General features: G+C 40.2%; 2 protein-coding genes and 1 long non-coding RNA gene across 8 annotated transcripts in view; 2 read left to right on the top strand and 1 right to left on the bottom strand.

Annotated features, from left to right (window-relative positions):
- The window catches only part of SLC35G2 (solute carrier family 35 member G2), a 36,313-nt gene extending 21,098 nt beyond the window's left edge, over positions 1 to 15,215 (top strand). For 3 of the 4 annotated variants that reach the window (XM_027545398.1, XM_027545410.1, XM_027545415.1), the window contains exon 2: positions 13,786 to 15,215. In XM_027545398.1, coding sequence (XP_027401199.1) covers positions 13,804 to 15,039 — 1,236 coding nt within the window. In that variant the 5' untranslated portion in view covers positions 13,786 to 13,803 and the 3' untranslated portion in view covers positions 15,040 to 15,215. Of the gene's footprint in view, positions 1 to 8,342; positions 8,424 to 13,785 lie in introns of all 4 variants that reach the window. The other variant, XM_027545405.1, reaches the window with a different exon arrangement.
- LOC113894786 lies at positions 6,201 to 20,490 on the bottom strand. The gene is made up of 4 exons (XR_003511656.1): positions 19,508 to 20,490; positions 9,045 to 9,176; positions 8,412 to 8,475; positions 6,201 to 7,805 (listed from the first exon to the last, which is right to left on the bottom strand). It is a non-coding gene; the product is annotated as an uncharacterized LOC113894786 (long non-coding RNA).
- An 81-nt stretch (positions 20,491 to 20,571) lies between these two features.
- The window catches only part of NCK1 (NCK adaptor protein 1), an 81,275-nt gene continuing 79,678 nt past the window's right edge, over positions 20,572 to 22,168 (top strand). The window contains exon 1 of one of the 3 annotated variants that reach the window (XM_027545419.1): positions 20,572 to 20,690. The gene's annotated coding sequence lies outside the window, so the exon portion shown is untranslated. Of the gene's footprint in view, positions 20,691 to 21,066; positions 21,084 to 22,168 lie in introns of those variants that run through there. The other 2 variants (XM_027545422.1, XM_027545425.1) reach the window with 2 other exon arrangements.

Genomic DNA, 22,168 nt, shown 5'->3' with positions numbered 1-22,168 from the left:
ATAACTCCATCTGCAACCTTAATTCCCCTTTGTCATATAAGGTAATGTTCTGGCAGTTAGGATGAGGTGGGGGGCATTACTCTGCCTACCATGAATGGTTACTTAATAGAGTAACATAGAAGAAAGGGCTTGGGAAGGCAGACCTTGATATGAATCTTGTCTCTAGCATTAACTAGTTATGTCACCCACTAACTGGCAAATTATCTAATCTCTCAGAACCTATTTCCTCATGTACAGAATAGAGATTATAACCTACTTCACAGAATTTACTTGACCTTTAAATGGTAAAGTTCTTAGTATATGCCTGCCACAGAATAGAGGCTAAATAAACATATCTTTATAATTAGAGAACCTAGAACTATATTCAGGACCAAGCAATCCAAAAGAGTACTTCCCAGATGCTTGGAAGCATCTGTGCTTGATATTTCCTGTGGTTTCATTTTTCCTTTAACTCTAATTGGATGGTTACCTCAAAGTTTTTCAAAATCAAACAGTGTATTGATCCCAAATAAACACAAAAAATGAATGAAGACACTTTATTTCACTACTTGTCTCAGCCAGTTTCTCTCCATAGATGACATTTGAACAGGGAACAAAGAGAGAAACATGAATCCTCTTGACTTATCTCCTATTTATTCTTTCACAATCTTCCCCTGGCCATCAAAAACTGTTTCCTCATTTATAGTCAATGAGAAAACTTCAATATTGTTATCTGTGCCTTTTCCTGGGGCAGTTATAGATCTACCCTGCATAAAAGATCAGCAGCAGTTGGTCATCTCATTTGCCTTTCAGCTGTCATAAAGCTGAAGTTAATGACTGACCTGTTGTGTTCAGAACCCAATATTGGGTACATAGTAACTGGCCATTAAAAATGACATTCAATGACGTGGAAAAATGTTTACAATGAACTGATAAGTAAGGGGGGAGTTATAAAGTAGGATACAGTGTTTGATACCACTTTTGTTCCCAGGTGGCATTAGTGGTAAAGTGAAAGTGAAGTGAGCGAAACTTGCTCAGTCGTGTCCAACTCTTTGTGACTCCATGGACTGTCCATGGAATTCTCCAGGCCACAATACTGGAGTGGGTAGCTTTTCTCTTCTCCAGGGGATCTTCCCAACCCAGGGATCAAACCCAGGTCTCCCACATTGCAGGCAGATTCTTTACCAGCTGAGCCACAAGGGAAGCCCAGTGGTAAAGAACTCACCTATGAATGAAGGCGACATAGGAGATTCAGGAGACCGGGATTTGATCCCTGGGTTGGGAAGATCCCCTGGAGTAGGAAACAGCAGCTTGCTCCAGTATTTTTGCCTGGGAAATTCCATGGACAGAGGAGCCTGGAGGGCTACAGTCCGTTGGGCCACAAAGAGTCATATATGTATGAGTGAGTATTTATATTGTATTACATTGGGGAGGTATTCCAATTGTAATTCCAATTATAATTGGTATTCCAGTTGTAATTCCAATTGGTAATTCCAATTGGTAATTCCAATTGTAATTCCAATTGGTAACTCCAATTGGTATTACAATTCTAATGTAATACCAATTACATTGGGGAATACTGCACAATTGCACTCATCTCACATGCTAGTAAAGTAATGCTCAAAATTCTCCAAGCCAGGCTTCAGCAATACGTGAACCGTGAACTTCCTGATGTTCAAGCCGGTTTTAGAAAAGGCAGAGGAACAAGAGATCAAATTGCCAACATCCGCTGGATCATGGAAAAAGCAAGAGAGTTCCAGAAAAACATCTATTTCTGCTTTATTGACTATGCCAAAGCCTTTGACTGTGTGGATACAATAAACTGTGGAAAATTCTTCAAGAGATGGGAATACCAGACCACCTGACCTGCCTCTTGAGAAATCTATATGCAGGTCAGGAAGCAACAGTTGGAACTGGACATGGAACAACAGATTGGTTCCAAATAGGAAAAAGAGTACGTCAAGGCTGTATATTGTCACCTTGCTTATTTAACTTATATGCAGAGTACATCATGAGAAATGCTGGACTGGAAGAAACACAAGCTGGAATCAAGATTGCCGGGAGAAATATCAATAACCTCAGAAATGCAGATGACACCACCCTTATGGCAGAAAGTGAAGAGGAACTCAAAAGCCTCTTGATGAAAGTGAAAGTGGAGAGTGAAAAAGTTGGCTTAAAGCTCAACATTCAGAAAACAAAGATCATGGCATCTGGTCCCATCACTTCATGGGAAATAGATGGGGAAACAGTGGACACAGTGTCAAACTTTATTTTTTGGGGCTCCCAAATCACTGCAGATGGTGACTGCAGCCATGAAATTAAAAGATGCTTACTCCTTGGATCCCTTCTCCAGGGGATCTTCCCGACCCAGGAATCAAACCGGGGTCTCCTGTATCGCAGGCAGATTCTTTACCAACCGAGCTATGAGGGCTTCCCTGGTGGCTCAACTGGTAAAGAATATCTGCATAACTGTCAATAAATTTGGAATTAGCAATCTGTCTGTGAGCAGGACCGGTCCTAGGCAGCTTCTGTGATAAAACAGAAGCATATCTGTCTGGCTTTCTTCTACAAGGATTTTTCACTGTTCTTGTGCTAGTAAACATGGAAAGTATTAGATTCGGTTTCTAAGTGAGAATTACAGTGAGAAACTAATGGCTAATATCCCAGCTGGCCATTGAAGTACTTTATGGGAGAGGCAATCCTAGCTCTACCAAGTAGTAGCCATCATGAAGTTAGCTATTGTCATTGTGTCCATGTTCCTTGAATTTGTAGTGTTATTTGCTGTGTTATTCAAGAATATGCCTTCACTCTGTCAGTGACACATATTTCCATAACACATAGTGATGCACTAAACCGATGTGTATCTTACAGTAAATCCCAGCCCCGATGTCTTATAGGAGCCTCTCCGGCCATTGTCATAAGTGAGTCTAATTTTGTGTGAGACCATGAAAACTCAGTGTTTTGATTATGCTCGTGCTTATGACGGGAGGTCTGAGAAGGCACTTCTGAAGGTTTATTCCTACCAGTTGTTGTCATTTTTATAGAGTCTTTAAAGGTTGAATCACTGAGGTGTTGCTTCTACACTTGTACTAGGCTGAGTAGCAACATGCCCTTTCTCCCTAAGTGCAGTAGAAGTCATTCCCACTTCCCAACATGTCTGTCTTCTGTCCTCTGGAGTATGTATTGCTTGAGCTCACCACAGCCTGGTAGATGGAAATCGTCAGAATATTCTAGAAACCCTTTTGATTGAAGTCTCTTCAGGAGGTTACAACTGCTGCAAACCTCAGGATTTTACAAAGCACTTTTTACAACCTCAGATAAAGGAGAAGTCAACACTCGTGACAGTCACAGGCTTCCGTGGCCTGTATGTGATCATGGGCTTTGCTTTCTTAATTATCCTGTTTCTTATACCAACTAAGATGTCACTGTATTTTTTTATCATCATATTATCTTTGATGTTTTTTAGTTATATTATGGATTTTCCTATATATCTTCACTTATTGATGAAGGTCTTATGTTAGTAGTAGTTACTAAAACTGACTTCCAGTCAGTTAGCTGTGGTAGAATAGGAAAAAGAATGACCAACTGTATGTTATTAACATTATATATTAATATATTATTAGTTTTATTGTTTTCAGGCATCCAATTCTAACTTTCTGAAATAAACATTCAGAAAAATCATGTCCTTTGAATTTCCATTTGACTGTATAGGAGCACAGCAATGTGATTACATAAAATTGTTTAGTTTACATTAAAAAAAAAAATGGACAGAAGATCCAAACAGACATTTCTCCAAAGAGAATATACAGATGACCAATAGTCATATGAAAAGATGTTCAACACCACTAGTTATTAGAGAAATGTAAATCAAAACTACAATGAGACGCCTCACATCAGTCAGAATGTCTATCATTAAAAAATTCACAAACAAATGCTGGAGAGGGTATGGAGAGAAAGGAACCCTCCTACACTGTTGTTGGGAATGTAAATTAATACAGCCATTATGGAGAACAGGATGGAGGTTCCTTAAAAAAACTAGAAATAGAGCTACCATATGACCTTGCAATCCTATTCCTGAGCATATATCCAGAGAAAAGCATGATATGAAAGGATACAAGCACCCCAATATTCATGACAGCACTGTTTACAATAGCCAAGACATGGAAGCAAACTAAATGTCCATCAACAGAGGAATGGATAAAGAAAATGTGGTACATATGTGCAATGGAATATTCCTCAGGCATTAAGAAGAATGAAATAATGCCATTTGCAGCAACGTGGATGGACCTAGAGAGTGTCATACTGAGTGAAATAAGTCAGATAAAGAAGGAGAAATATTGTATGACGTCCCTTACATGTGGAATCTAAAAATAAATGTTACAAATGAACTTGCTTAGAAAACAGAAAGACTCACAGACTTAGAAAACAAACTTATGGTTGCCAGTGGGGAAGGGATAGTTAGGGACTTTGGGAAGGTCACGTATACACTGCTGTATTCAAAATGGATAACCAACAAGGATATATTTTATAGCACATGAAACCCTACCCAATGTTATGTGTCAGCTTGGATGGGATGGGGGTTTGGGAGAGAATGGATACATATATATGTATGGCTGAAACTGAAACTGCCACAACTGTTAATCAGTTATACCCCAATACAAAATAAAAAGTTTAAAGTTTGAAAGAAAAAACAAAGAACACTGGAATGGAATGCCATTTCCTTCTCCAGGAGATCCTCCTGGCCCAGGGATCTGTCCTAAGTAATATATTTGAGTTAGAATGATTCTGTCCAGGTTCTTTGAAATGTCTTTCTATATTTTTATAGAGATTCAGTGTGCCCATTTCACATGCTAGCAAATAATGTTCAAAATCCTTCAAGACAGGCTTCAACAGTACATGAACTGAGAACTCCTAGATATACAAGCTGGATTTAGAGAATGTAGAGGAACTAGACATCAAATTGCCAACATCTGTTGGATCATAGAAAAAGCAAGGGACTTCCAGGAAAACATCTGCTTCATTGACAACACTAAATCCTTTGACTATGTGAATCACAATAAACTGTGGAAAATTCTTAAAGAGAAGGAAATACAAGGCTACCTTACCTGCCTCCTGAGAGGAGAAACCTGTATGCAGGTAGCAACAGTTAGAACCGGACATGGAATAATGGACTAGTTCAAAATTGGGAAAGGAGTATATCAAGGCCATATACTGTCACTCTGCTTATTTAACTTAAATGCAGAGTATATCATGCTAAATGCCAGGCTGGATGAATCACAAGCTGGAATCAAGATTGCTGGGAGAAATATCAATAACCTCAGATATGCAGATAATACCTCCCTAAGCTAAAAGGAACTAAAGATCCTCTTGATGAAACTGAAAGAGGAGAGTGAAAAAGCTGGCTTAAAATTCAACATTCAAAAAACAAAGATCATGGCATCCAGACCTATCACTTCATGGCAAATAGATGGGGAAAAAGTGTAAACAGTGGCAGATTTTTTTTTGTTCCTTGGGCTCCAAGTAAATTTCTGCTGCTGCTAGGCCACTTCAGTTGTGTCCGACTCTGTGCGACCCCAGAGACGGCAGCCCACCAGGCTCCCCTGTCCCTGGGATTCTCCAGGCAAGAACACTGGAGTGAGTTGCCATTTCCTTCTCCAATGCATGAAAGTGAAAAGTGAAAGTGAAGTCGCTCAGTCGTGTCCGACTCTTTGCGACCCCATGGACTGCAGCCTACCAGGCTCCTCTGTCCATGGGATTTTCCAGGCAAGAGTACATAACTATAAGACATGAAATTAAAAGATCTTGTTCCCTGGAAGAAAAATTATGCAAACCTAGAGAATGTATTAAAAAACAGAGACATTACTTTGCTAACAAAGGTCTGTATAGTCAAAGTTATGGTTTTTCCAGTAGTCACGTATGGATATGAGAACTGGACCATAAAGAAGGCTGAGTGCCAAAGAACTGATGCCTTCAAATTGTGGTGCTGCAGAAGGCTCTTGAGAGTCCCTTGGACAGCAAGGAGAACTAACCAGTCAATCCTAAAGGAATCAGTCCTGAATATTCATTGGCAATACTGATGCTGAAGCTGAAACTCCAATACTTTGGCCACTTGATGTGAAGAGTCAACTCAATGGAAAAGACCCTGATGCTGGGAAAGATTGAGGGAAGGAGGAGAAAGGGGCAACAGAGGATGAGATGGTTGGATGGCATCACAGACTCAAGGGACTTGAGTTTGAGCAAACTCTAGGAGATAGTGAAAGACAGGAAAGCCTGGTGTGCTGCAGTCTGTGGGGTTTGAAAGAGTTGAATGGGATTTAGTGACTAGACACAACAACAAGAGATTCAGTTGGTTTATCATAGGAGATTCCTAGGTTGTATGTATCTTCTTTTTCCCTCCTTTAGTTGAATTTGCTTATGTTGGTTCTTTTATAATCTGAGTATTTGAAATCTTATACAATTAACTTTTCTTGCAGCCCCTTATTTACATCTTCATAAAAGTGTTCAGTTTCATGATTTGTTTATAGACTTATTTCATTTTGATCATTTACTACTTACACACAATGTGAATATTATCACACCTTCTAAGAAGGGCAGACATTTACTTCTTCATGGTAAATCCCTCACTTCCTAAGTGTGACTGATTTAAGAAAGGGCATGTTCTTTACTTTCTACTCTGTTATTTCTCACTTATCATTCTTGTCTTTCAAATCCTACTTTGTTAGTTTGTTTAAGAACTAATTTTCTAGTTCCAGAGGTTGGAGCTTAAAAGGAGGTTCTTTTCCCACTAAAACAGTAGGCTTTTACAAAAAGATATAGACTCAAAGAGTATTAATAAAATACAAGCAGAATTAAATGATGCTCATGGGTTGCAGTGGAGAAGAGAGAGAATTTAAAGAGAGATTTTAAAGGTTATGCTAGGCAGGGTTCAGCACAAGGATGAGTAGACTCATGCTCACAGCCTTTGGAGCATCAGAATATGGTCCCCTTTTTCATCAGTTTGGAGGGAGAATGGCTTCTTTCAGTAGGTCTCAGAAGGTATGTTTAATAGCACAGATCCTATGCATATCGTGATATCTCACAATATCCCAGAAAGATGGTTGTTGGGTCTTCCCTTTCAGGTGACCAGTTAGGTATGGTCTTTTTATTTTCATTCAGGGGCAAGACTGTCCAAGGGTTCCAGGGTAATAAGGTTTCTCAGGACTTGGCTTCTCAGGTATAAGGTAGTAACCTATCAGTTTCTGATAAATATTTAGTTCAAAGCCAGTCTGACTCATGAGTGTCAAATATCACATCAATGCCTACATTTAAATCACTATCTTATAATCAAGTTGCACTAGCTAGCTTTATATCTAAGACTTTTTACTATTTTAGGGGTTAGTCTGCTAACTAAAGAAAGAAGTTCTTATTACCAAGTGCCATTTGCCTTAGGCACCATAAGGGTTATGTCTAAGGATTCCCACTAAAATGATAGGGATGCAATGTTAATATTTTCAACTTTAGGACAGAAGTGATCTTGGGCCTCATGTTGTGGGATGTAGCATAGGAAAGGACCTCTTTTGGATACAAATACTGCTTTCAGGTTTGAATTGTGCCCATTGTTCAAGCAGATACCAACTATGTATCCTTTTAATCCATTTATGCCCAGCATTTCAAGTTGATACGTTTGTAGCTGGGGAGGCTAGTCTTCTGGTCCTGTTGTTTCACATTCCTTCTGCTCAGGGGAGTTGCTTTAGGCAGCTGAAATGGACATTTCTGCCTGGGAGGAGGATATCCCCATATAAAGTCAGGGGCCCTGGAGCCATGAAATTAGTTCAGATTCCTCATCTCTGTAAAGGAGGAGGAGAAGTTGAGTTGGCACATTGGTCAGAATAACTTAGAGCAGGTAGTAGAAAGTTGCGATCATTGAATTACATGGTGATCCCTCATGGGAGGGATATCAAAATACTAGATATGTGAACTCATTAAACTGACAAACTGATTTTGAAGTGAGTTGAAAGATCCCAACAATTATCATCTAAAACTCTTTATTTTAAAATAGACATAGTTATTGCTCTATTTGGTGGCAGAGCTAGAACTCAAAATCAACATTTTTGACTCCTAAATTTTGTATCTCTAGAAAAAAAATTTTGGTTTTTCTCTTTCTGCTCTTTTTTTATTTGTAGGTTACATATACTTAAAGTCCCAGTTCAGGCATCCTTTCCACCTGGAAATCTGCAAAGATCCTCCGTGTTTGGGTTTAGATGCCTTTTGTATGTGCCCTTTCCTGTATTGAAGTAGTTACTTGCATTATTGACTTCTAAAAATATTAAATTTGATTTGCTTGCTCTCTCTTCCACTAGTTTTATTTATCTTTCTACTTATAGAGCCTGGAGTGGTGCTGGGGACATGGTGCCTTATTATTTACTGAAATGTTCACAGGTTGAATGACTTACATGTGCACAAATGTAAGTACTAGTCAGGATTCCAGATTCTCTTCAAGAATTATACTCACAAAGCCTGAAATTAAATGAAAATTAGAGAGAATGAATAAGATCTTGAGCCTTCCCTGGTGGTCCAGTTGTTAAGGTTCCATGCTCCCAATGCAGGGGGCATAGGTTCGATCCCTGGTAAGGGAAGATCTCACATGTTGAATGGTACAGACAAAAAAAACAAAACACCCAAAATCTTTATGTATCCCTTTAGTATAAGACTGACTTCTGCATCAGTGGGATACAATATAATATTAAAGGTGTTGAGATATACCTGGAAGATATCAGGTACAGACTAATCCAGTGACAGAAATGAAATAGATGACACAGTTCAAATAATACTTTAAAATATGCAGTTGGACTAGGATTAAATACACTAATCTGTGCTTAACAGGATGTTGAATAAAATTTTCTTCTTCATTCATATATATGTATGTATACATATATATATATATCTCAAAGTGATTCAGTTATATACATGTGGATATATATGTATATACATATATCTAATGAAATTATTTTGCTGTACACCAGAAACTAAAACATTGTAAATCAACTATACTTATTTGAAAACAAAACAAAAAACTTTCCTCTTACCTCAGAAGTAGAATCCAGGATCTCACAACAAGGGACAAAATGTCCGACTTCAAAAGCCAATCAACTTGGTCCAAATATAAGAGGACTTTAAATTATCATTAAGACCATTCCTCCTTCCCATTCCTTAAAATCCTGGGAAAGGAAATAGGGTGTTCCAGTTATCTATTGCAGGTAACAAGTCACTCCAAAGCTTTAGTAGCTTAAAATGACAACACTCATTTTACTATCTGTCATGGTTTCTAAGATCAGGAATTTGGAAATACCTTGGAAGGGCAATTCTGACTCAGGGTCTCGTATATACTTAAAGTCAGATGAGTGGCTGGACTTGGAACAGCAGGGGCTGGGGCACCCGGGGGCTGACCAGGAATTTCTCTCTGTTCAGTCTCAGGACCTCTCCATGTGGTTTCTTTACATGGCTCATTTGAGCTTATTCACAGCATGGTGGCTTCTGAGCAGTCAGACTACTGACCTGCTAGCTCAGAGCTCCAAGCACAAGTGCTGCAGCTAGGAAGGCACAGTTATATGTATGACTTAATCTCAGAAGTAATAACAAGTCACTTCTGCCATACGCTACTGGTGAAATAGTCACAAAAGTGGGGCTACTTTTAAAGGGAAGGAGCATAGACCCTACTTCTCTATTTAATAATGTCAAACTCACATTTAAAAAAAAAGCTAGATATGTAGTATAGGAGATATGAGATTGGTGGCTCTGTTTGGAAAACACAATCTGTCAAAGGGGTCATATCTGTTATGGGTCCTTGGTCTAAGAACAGTGTTGTGCTTTTTCCTAATGGGGAGGGAAGAGGGATATTCCCCTTTAAAATCTACTGAGGGTGAAGGTTGCTGCTGCTGCTAAGTCGCTTCAGTCATGTCCGACTCTGTGTGACCCCACAGACTGCAGCCTACCAGGTTCCTCCGTCCATGGGATTTTCCAGGCAAGAGTACTGGAGTGGGGTGTCATTGCCTTCTCCAGAGGGTGAAGGTTATCAAATCATTATTTACAATGACTGGGTATGCTTTCTTCCTCCAACTGAAAGTCTGCTTAGACAGCACATTTTAATTTGCTCTTTACTTGCTCGAGCAAAGAGAAGTAAGATTGGAGAGAAGGGGGCAGTGGTGAGTAGCTGATATAATACTCACTGGAGTGGTAAGGATATATGACTTTCCTGGGGTCAAGTGAATACTGTTGGTGCCTCACTAAGAGAACTTCCCAACAGGCAAGAGAACCCAAACAGCAAAAACCTGTGGCCCATAGCAGCCTACACCAGGGCTTTGTGCACTGGGGAGACTAAGTAACTGATGCAAGATAACCTGCATTTGGATGTCTACAACCTAGAGACTATCAGTGGCCTTTTAGAGTTAGTACAGAAACAAAGACAACAATCCAAGACAGAATTTCACCGTGTATTAGAGTCAGGGTTCAACCTGAGACACAGAACCAGTAGGATATTTATTGTAAGGAACTGGCTAATTGTCAGGGCTGGATAACGAAGTCTGTGGTCTGTAGGGCAGGCAATCAGAAAGCAAAGATCAGGAGCATGCTGGAAACCATGAGAACAGGCCAAAGCTTCTTGTCCACAGGTAGTAAGGAAGGAAGGTCATGAGAAGGCTGGAACCCTAATGGCATGAACTATTTGTAATTTCTGAGGTCATGGAAAGCCTAATCTCTTTTTGAAAGAGCTTACTTGTTTAGGTCAGAGGTTAACCCACTCCAGTATTCTTGCCTGGGAAATCCTATGGACAGAGGAGCCTGATGGGCTACAGTCCATAGGGTTGCAAAGAGTCAGACACAACTGAGTGACTTTCACTTCACTTCACCCAGGATAGTCTTTCTTTTATTAACTTAGAGTCAGCTGATTAGGGACTTCTGTCACATCCACAAAAACCTTCATAGCAGCACATAGATTAGTGGTAGATTAAGTAACTTGGGACTGTAGTTCAGCCTAGCCAAGTTTATACATCCAAAAGCCATCACACAGCAGCAACCAATGTCTGAGATATGTGTCCTTTCTCTTCCTCCCTCTGCCAATACACCAGAGAAGCTGGAGCCTAGCTCCTTTCTCTCAGAAACAGTAAAACAGCAGAATGTGTCCTTCCCCTATTCACGCTCCTGGGACTAGAAATCTGGCTACAGTGGGAAGGGAAAAGCTTTGATGGATATAAACTACAATTTTAACAATTTTCAGCAAATAGGAAGTTATGAGATGTCATTAAGATACTTGCTGAAAAAAAGAAAAAGATACTTGCTGACTAGCAAGGAAAGGCAATTTAACAGCAAATTTGGGTACAATGACTGCAGATAAAATTCCACTGAGTTGAGACAAGTAAATAACAAAGGGATGAGATTACAAAAATTAGAACTATTGCAGCTGTTAAATAAGGAAGAAAAAAAAGTGGAGTGGTCAGGGAAGGTGTATTTCTAAAAGGCAGGATTTGGACTGGGCCTTCTTAAAAGATGAGCAGTTTATAAAGTGGGAGCAGAGAGGAAACTAGTAGGAATAAAGACTTAAGAGAAACATGTAATGTGGGGTGTCAGGACAGAGAGAACACTGGAGTGAAGTCTCTGTGTTAAGGAGCTAAGTATTGATAGGGGCAAGGCTAGGCAGGATCTTGAGAGCTAGGCAGAGGAGTTGAGACTCGGTGAGGTAGTTGGTAGGAAATAGTGTATGTTCTTGAATGGGAAAAGCTTGAGGGAAGTTTTTTGTTTTGTTTGAATCTTTTAAAGGCATTAATGTGACAGTAGTATAATATAGTTGGATTTTAGAAGAGAAGGACTAGGATTCAAGGGGACTAGTTAGGATGCTGTTGCAATATGCTAGATGGGAATTTGCAAAAATCTGATCCAGATTCAAAAGCTAAAATAAATTGGAGGAGAAAGGAAAAGTCTGAGAAATATTTCAGAGACAAAAACAATAAAATAAATGACCAAATGGAATGTGATGGCAGAAAGAATAATTGAGTGTTCCTTGGTTTCTAGCTTGGGGAATTACAAAGATAGTGGCATTTCAAACATAAATGAGGAATTTAGGGACAGAAAATCTATTTGGGAGACCAAGACTGTTAATTCAGTTTGTGACTAAAGCTAATCATTCAAAGTGGAAATATCCTGATAAAAGTTGAAAAAAAGAGAACATCCAGATTAATTTAATAGCATTATGCATGAAGGACTCCAAGTTGGAGATCCAGGCCAGGAACTGAAGGGCTTGGAGGCACAGGTGGTGTTTTTTAAAATGACTCTTCCAACTGAAGGTAGTGTCATTTAGAAGAGAAATGAATAAATAGGAACAGTTGGTTTACCCAGATGGTGTTAAAGAACAAAATGGGATTTGATTTCTGGACTGTGGTTTAAGATCCTGGAACTGATGAGTTTTTGGCAATGAACAAGGGAAATATGTCATGAAGACAAAAAATAAAAAGGTTTCCTTTTTAAATTTTTTTGTTTTGGGGGGAAGAAATCATTGGGAAGGAAATAGCAAATTGTTCTTGGGGAGAGGGAAAAGAACTAAAGAGAACTGAACGAACAAATACTGGTCTCAAAGAAAGAATAAGATTGTAGATGACATCCAGTGTTTCAAAAGGGTTAATTATAGGTGAAAGGAAGCTGAATTTATTAATATTCTTTGAGATTTTACTATATGCTAGCACCATGGCAAATCCTTCATACAACATGGACATCTTTCTACATCAGTAAAGATCGGCATTATTATTTTAAACGGATGCATAGTGTAGTATGGAGGGTCATTCTGGTGCGCTACAATGAAGTCTTCTATTCATACATTTTCCCAACCTTTTTATGTGCTCTCTTTTCTCAATACCAGATGAACTTTAAAAAAAAATTTAAACAATTATCATGATTCAAATAATATATTAAAAAGTATACAAAATGTTTTCTTTCTATTATTTCCTGTCCCACCTCAATGATTATTAGTTTCCTTTGTATGTTTCCATAATTCCTTAATGTTGTACTTTTTATATTATATAAACAAATATAAATATGTACTCTTATTTTTTCCTTTCTTAAAAAACACATAAGGTAAAAAGCATCTTGTGTTCATCTCTTTAGGGTAAAATCTAGATGTGATATTGCTGAATTGAAGGGTAGTTTCAGTTAGAATCTTAAACCTATTGCCCAGTTGCTCATCAGAAAAGTTGTATATACCAACAGTGCATGAATGTCACAAAATCAAAAAGAAAATTTTATTTTCTAGTTTCAGTATTCCATATATCTGAAGATGCATGGGAATCCAGAATAAATGTTTAAAAAGTCACAATAATTCATACTACTAGTTTTTGTATCATACAGAAGTGATTATACAAAAACATTTGGACTTAATAACTTATAGACAAATGACACAATCAGAAGGAGAGGTTTGATCTACCTTGTTATTTATTTTTTGTGTGTTTATCTTATTGGGTTGATAGAGAGGTAGGAATGAAAAAAATGGAAAAAATCAGTTATTATTTAGAGAAATCCAGTTTAATGAGACAAAGAATAATCATGATGAGAAACTGGGGCTGGCTTAGGATGAGAGTGAAAAAAGGGTAGACAATCTCATTGGAGCTTGTATACTGATAAGGCATATTGTCAGATCATCTCTTCCTATTACTTTAGGGAAAAAAAAAACTCCTGTTACAACCTCTGCTTTCTATTATTGAATTGATGCATGAGATTATAATGGAATTTAAAGCTATAATTCAACTGATGAACATGTACATTTGTCTTTTTTTCCTTCTTAAATAGAATTGATTGCCTGGAGAAATGGATACTTCTCCCTCCAAAAAATATCCAGTTAAAAAACGGGTGAAAATACATCCAAACACAGTAATGGTGAAATATACGTCTCATTATCCTCAGCCTGGGGATGGTGAATATGAAGAAATCAATGAAGACTATGGAAGTTTTATGGAAGAAAATTCAAAGAAAGGCCTGCTCAGTGAAATGAAAAGAAAAGGAAGAACCTTCTTTGGAACCATGGATACCTGCCCTCCAACAGAAGACCCAGTGACCAATGAAATTGGACAGTTCCAGAGCTTTGCAGAAAAAAATATTTTTCAATCCAGAAAAATGTGGATAGTGCTGTTTGGATCTGCTTTGGCTCATGGATGTGTAGCTCTTATCACTAGGCTTGTTTCCGATCGTTCCAAAGTTCCATCTCTAGAACTGATTTTTATCCGTTCTGTTTTGCAGGTCTTATCTGTGTTAGTTGTGTGTTACTACCAGGAAGCCCCCTTTGGACCAAGTGGATACAGACTGCGACTTTTCTTTTACGGTGTATGCAATGTCATCTCTATCACCTGTGCTTATACATCGTTTTCAATAGTTCCTCCTAGCAACGGGACCACTATGTGGAGAGCCACAACCACCGTCTTCAGTGGCATTTTGGCTTTTTTACTTGTAGATGAGAAAATGGCTTGTGTTGACATGGCTACAGTTGTTTGCAGCATCGTAGGTGTTTGTCTTGTCATGATCCCCAACATTGTTGATGAAGATGATTCTTTGTTAAATGCCTGGAAAGAAGCCTTTGGGTACACTATGACTGTGATGGCTGGACTGACCACTGCTCTTTCCATGATAGTATACAGATCCATTAAGGAGAAGATCAGCATGTGGACTGCACTGTTTACATTTGGTTGGACTGGGACAGTCTGGGGAATATCTACTATGTTTGTTCTTCAAGAACCCATCATCCCATTAGATGGAGAAACCTGGAGTTATCTAATTGCTATATGCATTTGTTCTACTGCAGCCTTCTTGGGAGTTTATTATGCCTTAGACAAATTCCATCCAGCTTTGGTCAGCACAGTACAACATCTGGAGATTGTGGTAGCAATGGTGTTGCAGCTTCTAGTGTTACATATATTTCCTAGTGTCTATGATGTCTTTGGAGGGGTAATCATTATGATTAGTGTTTTTGTCCTTGCTGGCTATAAACTTTACTGGAGGAATTTAAGAAGGCAGGATTATCAGGAAATACTAGACTCTCCCATTAAATGAATACTTGATTATTACCTTGTTAATGTTCAGTTACTAATAGGTACACTGCCATTTTAATGTTCACCCATAAATGGTTTTTTGTGTTGTATAACTGACAGAGTGCTATATAGAATTAATATATGCAGATGTAGAAAAATTTAGTCTTCTAAATATTAAATTATGTGGAATATCATGAATCTGGTCTCTTTGCTGTTAACAATAAAAGGTAATTTTTATTATAAAATTATTATTTATTATAAATAATAAAAGGTGGTAGAGAATGTCAACTTTTAGCACTAAAGAACATAAGACTTGAAGAAATGACTCCTTTCCAGTGGAAATTCAGCAGTCCTAAATATTAAGAAGTTAGAAAAAATGTTCATGTCCAATGTTCTATAAGTGTTCAACAAAAATCCTTCAATATTCAGAACTCTGTAAGATGAAATGCTGAATACCAAGCCCTGTTTTTGTCATCTGTTTGCATTAGGGAACTAGAGATGATTGGGCTGGGTAAAGTAGCTGGAGTTGAGGCAAGAAAGAGGAAACAAAGGAAAGGAGTTGGTTTTTCACTGGCAATGGTGGTCATCCTACCTTAGGAGAGGAAACTGTCTTCTCCTTGCTCTGGCCATATTAGGCAATGCGTAGGAAATGGAGGTAGGGAGAATATGGATTCCTGCAAGCTCTACTTAGTCTATGCCCTTTTGTGCCGTATGGTGTGAGACTGAATGCTCACACCATGAGGTGTGAGGAGGGTCTACTCATCCTCAGTTATGCCAGTCTCTTCCAAACCTGCCCTTGTTTATGATTTTGTAGCAAGTACATGTGTGAGGGGCAGCAAAGGTACTCCTTACTCCTGGAAAAGACACTAACGGTGATCATTGTACAGCAGAAAACTGAAAACTTCGTGTACTGGATTCTTTTCAAAAGAGCTGCTGCTGCTGCTAAGGCGCTTCAGTCGTGTCCGACTCTCTGTGACCCCATAGACGGCAGCCCACTAGGCTCCTGTGTCCCTGGGATTCTCCAGGCTAGAACACTGGAGTGGGTTGCCATTTCCTTCTCCAACGCGTGAAAGTGAAAAGTGAAAGCAAAGTCGCTCAGTCTTATCTGACTGATACTGACCCCACGGTCTGCAGCCTACTAGGCTCCTCTGCCCATGGGATTTTCCAGGCAAGAGTACTGGAGTGAGGTGTCATTGCCTTCTCCTTTCAAAAGAGCTAAAAGTCTGTAAAACTGCATAAGGTAGCGTTAATTTGGATCCAATCTGGGAAGTTTTTACTAATTTAGTACAAACAAATGTTGATATGTTACTGGTTATTAAGTTATTGTTATTGAGCTATCTTAACTTCTGATTGGAGAAGGCAATGGCACCCCACTCCAGTACTCTTGCCTGGAAAATCCCACGGATGGAGGAGCCTGGTAGGCTGCAGTCCATGGGGTCACTAAGAGTCAGACACGACAGAGCGACTTCACTTTCACTTTTCACTTTCATGCATTGGAGAAGGAAATGGCAACCCACTCCAGTGTTCTTGCCTAGAGAATCCCAGGGACGGAGGAGCCTGGTGGGCTGCCGTCTATGGGGTCAGACAGAGTCGGACACGACCGAAGCGACTTAGCAGCAGCAGCAGCAGCAACTTCAGATACACTCATCTATAACTTTCCTATGTGATGCTATGGCTCAGACCCTGCAAACTACATTTTTCCTATGCCAGCTGGTATCTTGCTAGGTTAGAGGTGACAGCTGCTCTCTGTAGTTACCACATCTGGGCTACTTCAGTGTTCCCTTTTTGCTTTTCCAGTCCATCAACACCCAGTGGTAAGTTCTCTGTTGTAATATCTTGATTTCTGTTCTCTTGACTAACATGCCTTTGGACAATAACCCAAAGGAACCCAAAGCCATTTGTAGGGTGTTTGTGTTTTTGGGAAAATGTTAACATTCAGATTTTCCAGGAATTACTGGCTCTCAATAGAAATTATGCAAATTGAAGCAAAGAAACAAAAAGATTTGAAAAAAATGAACAGATCTTGGAATGACCTGTACTAAGGAATAAGAAATTTAGCATAAATTTAAGTGTAGTCAGAGAAAGAGAGAACAGGCAGAAAAAAATACTTGAAGAAATGCTGGCCAAGAGTCTTCCAGATTCAATAAAAAGATACAATAATCAGCAATCCACACATCCAGGGAAATAAGTGAACCCCCCCCAGCAGCATAAATACAGAGAAAATCACACCTAGAAACATAGTGTAACTGCTGATAAACTAAGATAAAGAAACAAATCTTAAAAGCAGCCTAACCTACAGAAAAACAATGATAAGAATTACAGCCAGCTTCTCATCAGAAACAGTGGAGGCCAGAAAGCAACAGAATGACAGTTTAAAGTGCTGTTAAGAAAACCCTTTGATGGCTTCTCATTGCCTATAGTATAAAAACAAAGGCCCTTAACTTGCATAACCCACTCTTGCTTACACTTTGTCATCTTTTGCTCTAGCAATATTCTGCTGTTGCATACTTCCTTTTTTAAAAAACTAAAAGAAATATTTTTATGAAGGCCTCTCTATGTGAAAAGCCCTTCTCTTCTTTGCCTACTTATTTACCTTGACTAGCCTAATCACACACACACCTCCCCTCGCATTGTGGCTTAATGTCTCCCTGTAGACATCTATTGCTGCATTTACTATACAAATAATAAATATCAGTTTAAATGTCATTCTCTGACATTGGATGGAGCTCCTTTAAGACTGATTTTTAGATCTCTGGTATGTATTGTAGTGCTTAACACAGAGTGAACCCAATAAATTTTTGTTTAATTAATTCCCATAAAAGAGTAATACTACTCAACCCAGAAAGTGAATTTAGCTACCAGGGTTCACTAATTTCAACACTTCATAGTCAAGACTGTGATTAGTGACTTCTTACTGATTTAGTAGGTAGGATTTTGTTTTTGTTTGTTTTGCCCTATGTAGTCCTTACAGTGATATTAAACCAGATCATTCTCTCTAATCATTTCTACAAGTCCTCAATAGTTTCCTGGGAAAAGTCTTGCGACACGGAGGCTCATTTTCCCTTTCCTTGTCTTCCCAAATTCTTTCCTTGGGGATGAATGAAGTGAACTACCTATATGTTCTTATCCTAGATTGATTAGCTACCTTTATCTGAAACCCCATTTCTAGTCCATAGGTCATAAGTTTTGACCTAAATGTTGTTGCCTGATTCTGGCTAGTCCACTCAGAACTAATTAGCAGGGTTGATTCCCATTTTTGGTTTGAGTTCCGCTAAAAGAGAGGAAGAAGAAGTCAAGCACATGTTTCTATTTGGAAGTAGAGGAGACAGTGTGAAAGGTCTCTGGGACAACACCCACCCCTTACAAACATGGGCTCCATACTTCTAAGTACACTATAGAGCAATTCCATACATGACTTCCTGTCTATCTACCCCAATGCTTTCCTCTCATTGCTGTTTCCTTATTTTTATTCAATTCCTTCTCTTTTTATTGTATTTTTTTAGTTTTTCTTTCTTTCTTAAGAGTTTCTGGTAAGAATAGGGTGATAAGGGAACATTTAAAGAAAAGTTAAAAGGAAAACACGTATTTACAGGAAACTAAAATCCTTCTATGAAAAAGTTCTCTCCCTTACTTCTTCTATTACTTAAACAGATGGCACACAGTAGTTAAGAAATCTGGATCAAAATCTCACAGTCTGTTTGGATCACTGACCCATTCAAAATACATAATCCCTTACAAAATAAAATCTAAAGTTAAACGACTTCAGCGTATTTTTTTTCTGGGTTTATTTTCCCCATTTATGGAAGTGGTCTAAGCTACCTGATAGCAAGGACTATTTTACCTGTTATATTTGTATTCACATTCCCCTACTCACATCACATGTTAAAAAACTAAAGTTGAACTGAGCCAGGTGTACCTAATAGTTTGTTGTGTGAAACTATTTTGGAGAAATAGTTTCAACCTCTTGACAATGGGTTTATACAGCTTCAAAAATGAATGAAATATCTCAATCCATAAACTTTATAAGATGTATCAACAAATAAAACTATTGGGCTGCTATAACAAAATGCCATAGACTGGGTGGCTTAAACAACAAAAATTAAACTTCTCACAGTTTTGGAGATTGGAAGTCCCACGTCCAGTATGCCAGTTTGGTTAGTTTCTGGTGAACGCTCTCTTCCTGGTTTGCACATGGCTGCCTTCTCACTGTGTCTTCCAGTTGTGAGGACAGACAGCAAGACAGTGTCTACGTCTCTGCAGTCAGTTCTTATAAAGGACACTAATTCTATAGGATTAGGGCTCCACTCTTAGCACCTCAGTTAACCTAAATTATCCCTGAAAGGCCTTGTCTCCAAATACAGTCACATTGGGGAGTTAGAGCTTCATTTCAACACAGGAATTTTGAGAGGGGACACAATTCAGTCCATAGCAGCCATGATAAAATATACAAAGGTATTTAGATCCTTAGAATAAATCCAAAATCCACTTACATTATTGACTTTAGATCCTAATTACAGGATATAGATGGAGTTGCTGCCCTGATTTGAGTTTACAATCCCGGTAGGGTAGGGAGGTCTTCCCAGGTGGTAAAGAATCCCCTTGCCAGTGCAGGAGACTCTGGCTGGATCCCTAGGAAATGGCAAAAGGCTCCAGGATTTTTGCCTGGCAAATTCCATGGAGAGAGGAGCCTGGCGGGCTTCAGATCCATGGAGTCGCAAAAAGTCTGGCTCTTTCAGCAGCTGGATGGGGAAAACACCTGTGCACTTTGCAAGCTTCCCTGGGCGGGAAACGCCTAAGCAGAGCCACAGAGATGGCTGGGGAGGAAGAGGCAGGTGATGGGGTCTGAAGCTCCGGCGTGGAGAGAACCGACTTACTGATGGCAGGTGTCTGGGGCTGGGCCGCTAAGAAAGGACAGACCTGTCACCAAAAGTTACTGTCCTCACAGCAAAGCTACCGCAGCCAAGAATGGAAGCTATCCACGCACCAGGGCGCTTCGAAGGCCCTCAGACTCAGCTTATTTTCATTTGCGGTTCAAGTTAAGGACACGTCTTACATTTTTCTCCCAGGACTTTACGTTCAGGCCTTTTTGTTTGCTTTTCATTTTCTTTCCCCATCCCTAAGAACTTTCTGCTGGTAAGACCTTCTTCAGGTGCAGAAACCAGAAGGAAGCTCCCAGAGCAGTTGGGGCTTAACTCGGAAAGCAGTCAATTTTGCTGTGGAATCTCCCGTGGCGCTGAGGAGGAAGGTCCCAGAATAATCAGCCAGAGACACAGAAGCAACAATACCCAGACGCAGGCAGGGCGCTTGTCTCTCTCACTCCTCCGCGGAGCAGCCTCAGCGCTACACCCAGCACAGCAATTGATTGACAGGCGGGCTCGCCCAATCCCAGAGCGGCGAAGACCGCCCTCGCGTCAGTGATAGGAGGGAAGGGGAAGACTGAACCTATCATATTGGGCAGGAAGGTGGGTTTCCTGTCCGCGCGGGTCCGCCCAGGGCCTCGCGACCAGTCGGCGCTGCAGCCCCGCCCTCCCGCCGCGCGCGCCCCGCCCCTCTCCCCAGAGCTACGCGGCGGCAGAGCGGAGGCCTCGTGCCGTAACGGCCATCGCGGCGGCCGTGGCGGCGTCCCTGCCCTCCTCAAGTGAGCTGGCGCCGCCCGGGCTCGGCAGAGGGGAGGTGAGACGGTCCTGCCTGCAGGCAGACGCAAAGACAGGCTTTTCTCGTCCGGGGAATCCACATAGCCCGTTACTCGCGGTGCTTCCTCTTCCCTGCTGAAGTTAGCTCCCGGGGCGCCGTCTGCCGGCCCGGAGCTAAGCCGGAGGGGGCGGGGAGGCCGCTTGGTCGGGCCTGGGCTTTTTGCCTCGCGGCTTTGCGCGACCCTCCGGCCACTGCCCTGTGCGGCGTAGTCCTACCACCTTCCTGTCCCTCTCTGGAGCGTCGGGTCCGGGTGACCGCTGCGGCCGGCCGCCCCCGGAGACTGGGAGGTCGAGTGTGTGGCGTGCACCCTTCTCCTTTCTTTTCCTCTCTAAAAGTCCTGACGGCTTTGTGGCGCATTCCGAGGCCGCGGAGGTAGGGACGTGGTGGTGGTGGTGGGGACGCTTACCTCTAGGAGTGGGAGGGAGCCGTTCCGGGTGCGCAGGATGGACATCCTCGGGATGCGCCTCCCGCCCCTCCCCCCCACCCAGCCCCCTGCCGTTTCCCTCGTCGGGAAATCTGGGTTATTTTAATATTATGGATTCGTACGTGAGTTACTTGGGCTGTAAGCTTTTGACTTGAGTTGTAATATATCCGGGAGAAAAAAATGTATCTTGATAGTTGATTTTTGTAACCTTTCTTATGTGTATCCACAAAAGTTTGCCATTAGAAGCTCGGGAAGCTGAATTTTGTGCGGGACTGAGAACCCTTACTTTTTAGACGCCCAGTTTAGTGTCACACTAATGAACTAGTTACTTAAAAATAATTCTGCCCGTTAACTTTGGCAAGAAACCATGGGAGTTAGGAAAGGATGAGTTGAAGGAGAAATTTCTATCCCTATCTTGGGTGGTGAGCAAAAAAAACTCACTGTCCAGTCAGGACGAGTAAGTGTTGCAAGAGGTATTCATTTTAAAAATCTTATTTTGGTAGATGTAAGAAAGACCAACCATACAGTTTATTAAGCAGATGGAAAGCGCTGTGTCTCAACCTTCAGGGACTTTACAGAGTAAATGGGAAAATTATCCAAGGAGAAGGTTCTGTTTGGTAATTGTCAGTAATGTTCAGTTCTTAAATAGGTATCCCACTCATAGTTTAATAGAAACTCGAGAACTACGAATTGGTTGATTAATAGTTTTATTTCATTTTCATGGCAAACTTTACCATCTTCTTCTTTGGAAAATTGTGAACAGTTTGCAGAATGTTCAAGATTTCTCAGCTGTGCTTTTTCATGTTACATTTTAAACTTGTGTGTTTGTTTTTCTGAATATTTAGTCTAGATTTTACTAGTGCTTTCAGGTCCTTGAAAATAAAACTTGAAACATACATGGTAGGTTTTGTTAGATATTGAAATATATTGTAGGCCACTGGATTTTTGCACCTTTGAGAACTTCCCTGCCAAAACTCAAGGTAGATTTGATGCAAATGTTGTTAGAAATCACTTGTCAGGAAGACTTAATAAA

The sequence above is a fragment of the Bos indicus x Bos taurus genome, chromosome 1 (genome assembly GCF_003369695.1).
Source record: "Bos indicus x Bos taurus breed Angus x Brahman F1 hybrid chromosome 1, Bos_hybrid_MaternalHap_v2.0, whole genome shotgun sequence".
NCBI classification, from domain to species: domain Eukaryota; kingdom Metazoa; phylum Chordata; class Mammalia; order Artiodactyla; family Bovidae; genus Bos; species Bos indicus x Bos taurus.
Note: the sequence above shows the minus strand (reverse complement) of the source record. Positions and strands in the feature narration are given on the sequence as shown.